At 38.8% G+C, this 5,000-nt stretch overlaps 2 protein-coding genes across 2 annotated transcripts in view; one reads left to right on the top strand and one right to left on the bottom strand.

Moving 5' to 3' along the window:
• LOC138024306 (radial spoke head 1 homolog) overlaps nt 1–1,659 on the top strand; it is a 3,163-nt gene extending 1,504 nt beyond the window's left edge. Inside the window, exon 2 of the mRNA XM_068871454.1 lies at nt 1,419–1,659. Coding sequence (XP_068727555.1) covers nt 1,419–1,561 — 143 coding nt within the window. The 3' untranslated portion in view covers nt 1,562–1,659. The remainder of the gene's footprint in view (nt 1–1,418) is intronic.
• A 2,199-nt stretch (nt 1,660–3,858) lies between these two features.
• Nucleotides 3,859–5,000, bottom strand: part of LOC138023494 (coiled-coil domain-containing protein 17-like) — a 49,283-nt gene continuing 48,141 nt past the window's right edge. The window contains exon 25 of the mRNA XM_068870495.1: nt 3,859–3,882. Coding sequence (XP_068726596.1) covers nt 3,859–3,882 — 24 coding nt within the window. The remainder of the gene's footprint in view (nt 3,883–5,000) is intronic.

Below are 5,000 nucleotides of genomic sequence, written 5' to 3'. Positions count from 1 at the left end.
AAACAAATAAAAGGGAAAATTAATAACTTGTTAAGATAACAAAACAAATTATTATGCGAAAAACCTGATTGAATCCTAAACATTACACTTTGTGAATTTAACGGAGAGTTGCAAACGGCCATGTGTACGCTATTAAGACACCCAATGAAAACTGCTATCAAATCGTAGATCTTACAATGATATGTTAATAGACCAATTTCGATATATTAAAATTCAGCCCTAAACAAAAGGCATCATCTCTAGGCTCTGGGGAATAAATATAAGGATTTTTATGAGTGTATTCCCAGAGCCTCGAGATGGTGACTTCTGTTTCGGACTGAATTTTAATATATCGAAAGTGAGCTATTAATAACATGATTAAGTATGTACTAAAACTGTGGATTGCGTTAAAGGCGCGCTCTGATTGTCTACTCAAATTCCGAATATCCTTTGCTTTTCACCTCCGAGCAACTCGCGAGGAATTTGCGCCGAAAATGTTGTAAGCGTTGCAGCCACTGTTTTAGTATATACTGAAACAGCTATTCACCTCAATGTCGGTGGGCTAGTGGTGGATATTTACCTTGCCGCTTCACGACTGCGTAAAAAACAACCACTAGTCACCTCCACTTCGGGGAATAGTTGTTAAATATCAATTAATAATTAATAATTGATGATAGATTAATTGACGTATCGCACCAGCCGTTTTAGTCATTGTATGTTTGCACGAGGATATCCTTCATGTCGCAACACATTACGTGTTTCAATAAATTTGCTAATGGGCCCTTTGCAGAAAACAAAGTTGCTTTGATTTAGATTTCCCAGTGTGCAATTCGCTCTCCAGTACGGCGATTTTCCGTACCATGTGATCGCCAGCTGCAAAGGGCTCATTAAGTAAGTTTATTAGGCATCCAGAGAAAGAAGGCGGCTACGAAGACGACGACTATGACGGCGACAACGACACGACAACGACGATGATGACAACTACAACGGCGACCACAAAGACGACGACGACGACGACGACGACAAGGACACGACAACGACGACGACGATGATGATGATGAAGATAAAATGGGCTGCTAGCCAAAGTTTCATTACAATACAATACATACTTAATTGACCGCTCTCCATAGGGGCTTTTCAGGGCCAATGAAACACAGTTGACGAAACGACGGAACAGAACAACAACAAAACTGACTGTTAAGCATCCCAGCTGGCCGTAGGCAAACCAGTTGGCTATTTACAAGTGCAGCTGGGAAATAGAACCAGGGACTACCAGGATCAAATTCAACGAGTGGTCAGAGCGGCTCTTGAACCCGGGATCTCCAGATCTCAAGGCAAGCGCCTTAAACACTGGGTCACACTGCCTCCTCATTATCCCTTTTTTTTTTATAAAGAAGACTTCTTTTTTTTTTCATGATATGTTTAATTTTCTCTCCTAGGCAGAGGAAAGCTCACGTTTGGAAAACAAAACTACATCGGCAATTTCCACGACGATAAAATGATCGGTCCTGGAACATACATTTTTCCAAACGGAACGCAGCAACACGGAGAGTACATTGTAGTGGAAGAAGAAGTGGGATGACGCCAGCGAAACAGGAAAAGGAAAGGATCATGGAGAAACAGAGAATAGAGGCCGGACAAAGCAAGTGAAAATTAAATGGATCAGCCGAAGCGGAAATGCACCGCCATAACACTGTTGTGAAAAAGAAACTATGATCAACTGAGTTGCAAACCAAGTACAAGGCAAGCAACCCAATAACAGTCTCTGTTAACGAACTGGGTCGTAAAGTGTAAATGAGACAATATGGTATATGCACCAAACATATCTTTTACGAATGAGGAGGAGGAGACTGCGAACAAATTACTTGCAACGCATGCACAGGAGAGCCAATCTTCAGAACCACTTTTAAATCACGACGAAATGAATGTAAAACAGGAGAAATTCGTGAAAAAATGGTCAAAATGTCCCAGGAAATTCCAAGCTGGAACCAAATGTGTTGAGGGTTGTCCCATACTCCGACATAATGAGATTCATGGCACTTCACAATAGACATCACAAAGTGTCCCCCAACCTTAATCCGTAAAAAATAGTAACAGTTTTGCGAGACTTAAAAGCGGGACACTTTGTGATGTCTATTGTGACGCACCAGGAATCTCATTATGTAGGAGTATTGGACATGTATGAATGTGTTAGACTTCCATTTGAATACAACACGAAACAAAATAATCGACAACCATAACAAGCGCATCCTAACTGCACCTATACAGAATGATGATACTGCCGCCGCCGCCGCTACCATTAGTAACAACAAGACATGCAACTGCCGACGAAAGAACACATGCCCGCTCGACGGAAACTGCCTGCAATCATCAGTAATCTACCAAGCCACCGTTACACGTAAAGACAACAACACAACCGAAACATACATCGGACTCAGAGAAACGACTTCAAAACGAGATACAGAAACCACACCGCATCATTCCGCCACGCTAAACACAGAAACTCCACCGAACTCCAGCAAGCATATCTGTACTTTATTTCCTGGCGCGTTCTCTCATTGCACTCACAGTACAACAGCTCAAGTAAAAGTTGTAACCTCTGCCTCAAAGAAAAATTTCTAATCATCCGCCGACCCGAACTATCAACACTAAACAAACGTAATGAACTCGTGTTCTTGCCCCACAGAAACAAAGGCCTCCTACGCAATAACTAAACCGTCAATTTCGCGCTGCATAAATTAGACAAATTTATTGTATATGGTAAAGTTTATTATTCTCATTAAATCCCCTGATGAGTGGGCTACCACGGAACAGGCTTGTAGGGATGAACTTGTAGTTTTACTTGCTTTTTTCTTCAATATGTACTTCGCTCTACTTCTATGTATTGAGCACTGTTTTGTGAAAATCAAGTTTCACACTTTATCTATATATCCAAACGGACGTAAGATAGCAGAGTAACAATAACTCTCAAAAAAGAAAAACGACAGTTTTCAATTTACAATACATGTTTCGACATACTCATGTCAGCTTCAGTTGCAAATGAGCTTTTTTAATGGTTGTACACTTAATTTATATTAAGGTACGTTACAAAATTAGGTGTCAGAACTTGCGTACAATTTGAATATGAAGTATGAAATGCGCAGGAAACAAAAATAGCGCACATAGCAATAAAATAAAAGACAAAAGAACAGCGTAATTACAAAGAAAGAGACAAATCTAAATGGCTCAACTGCTGATTAAGAATGGGATTTTCCCACTTAATGTGCAATGCCTCTTTGATCTTAATTTGGAATTGTGAGGCGTCAGAATCTAGGATCGTGAAACATTCTGTATTACAAGAGTCATGACAGGCTCTAGATGACTGCAGGTGTCTGTAAACATGCGAAGACTTGTCCGACAAGAGATGCTCACGAGCACGTGTACAAAGGTGGCGAGTGGTCTCTCAAATGTAGCTGGCATTACAGCCAGGACACGAGAATTTATAAACAACACGCGAACGTAGACCTTGCGGTACTGAATCTTTCACGCTGAACATGTTTTTAAGTTTTAAACGTACTAAAGACCAACTTAACACCTAAATCAGCTTTACAATAATGTTTGAGTAGTTGTCTTAACTTAGTCTGGGCGATTTCAGAAAACCGGCCAATATAAGGGAGTTTATAGAAGTGCGTAGAAGTTTTCCCGGAGTTGGATGAGGCGTCCCGCCCAGTCAGAGAAGGATTCATTTTCTTAGAAAATACCTGTGAATAATCTTGTCGATGACCCACGACGGAAAACAATTTTTCCGTAGTAAGAAAATAAGCTTCTTGACGTCCAGGTGAAAACCAACCCAGGAATTATTGATCTTATATACTCTGTCGAGTAATGTTCTGACTAGACTCAGCACTGCTCTGGAAAAGGGCCCTGAAGAAAATAAACGTACAACGACATGGTAAGATGATCACTGACTATGCTCCTAAATTGTACGTTCCTGGTGAAAAGTGGAACTATCAAATGGTCAGCCAAAGAGAGAAAAAGGCAGAGTTTTATTGATTATGTTGGTGAAGATGGTGATAATTACGATGATGACGACGATGACGAAAAATTGTGACATTTAATTACTCGTGATTGTCGTGATTTTGCAACTATACTGTATTATGTATTCATTGTAACCATACACATTATATATCTTAGAATTACTATGTAAATTGCTTCTGAAACCTCTCGTAATTAGCGATGTGCTACTAAAGAGTGAACATATTATTATTACGGTAATAGTTGACACTACAGCTGCCCCCGCGATGCAAAGTGCTGCATTATTTTTATTTGCAAATTATTATAGTCGATACCGTATGTGTTGACTGTTGTAATGTTGTAATGGTCTTTTAACTCAGATCAGAGAAGGTGTAGCCTGAAGTTGAGACGATTACTTTGAGTTGTTTTACTCTCTCAGGGGGAAAATGAGTCGAAGTAATAGTCTGAAATCCAGGCTAGAAAAGGCAAGAGGATGTTTGGAATGAACAGAGTATGGAAAATCGACGAAGTCGCCGTTGTTTACAAATAAGTTTATTATGGGATATAGTTTAGTGACAATATTACTATATCTAGTGTTATTTAATTGAAAAATTGGTAGAAATATTGTATAACTAACAAAACGGAACTACTGCCTATGCAAAATATGGCTATTATATATAATTTTTGTTTGCATAGTGGCAAGAAAATTGTGTTAATCAGAACGATCATTATTATTCCTTGTGTAACAATGATGTAGCAGGATATATGTAACAGAGAAACTAAGTGTCCCATTCAACTGTGTTTGCATGAAGATAACAATAACTTTAATAACTAATTAGATCCTTTGTGCTATTGCTTTTACAATAGGTAGCTTTTACATTTTTTTTTTTTTTGCATGTTCACAGAAAACTGATTTAATTAGAAAGATAACTAATTGGTTTTTTTGTAAAATGGTGTAATAGGCTATAACTAACTCAGTGTTCATTCGATTGTCTTTGCCAAAAAGATAACAATAACTTTAAAAAACT

The sequence above is a fragment of the Montipora capricornis genome, chromosome 11 (genome assembly GCF_036669925.1).
Source record: "Montipora capricornis isolate CH-2021 chromosome 11, ASM3666992v2, whole genome shotgun sequence".
Classification (NCBI taxonomy): Eukaryota; Metazoa; Cnidaria; class Anthozoa; order Scleractinia; family Acroporidae; genus Montipora; species Montipora capricornis.
This window is presented reverse-complemented; position numbering and strand designations above follow the sequence as displayed.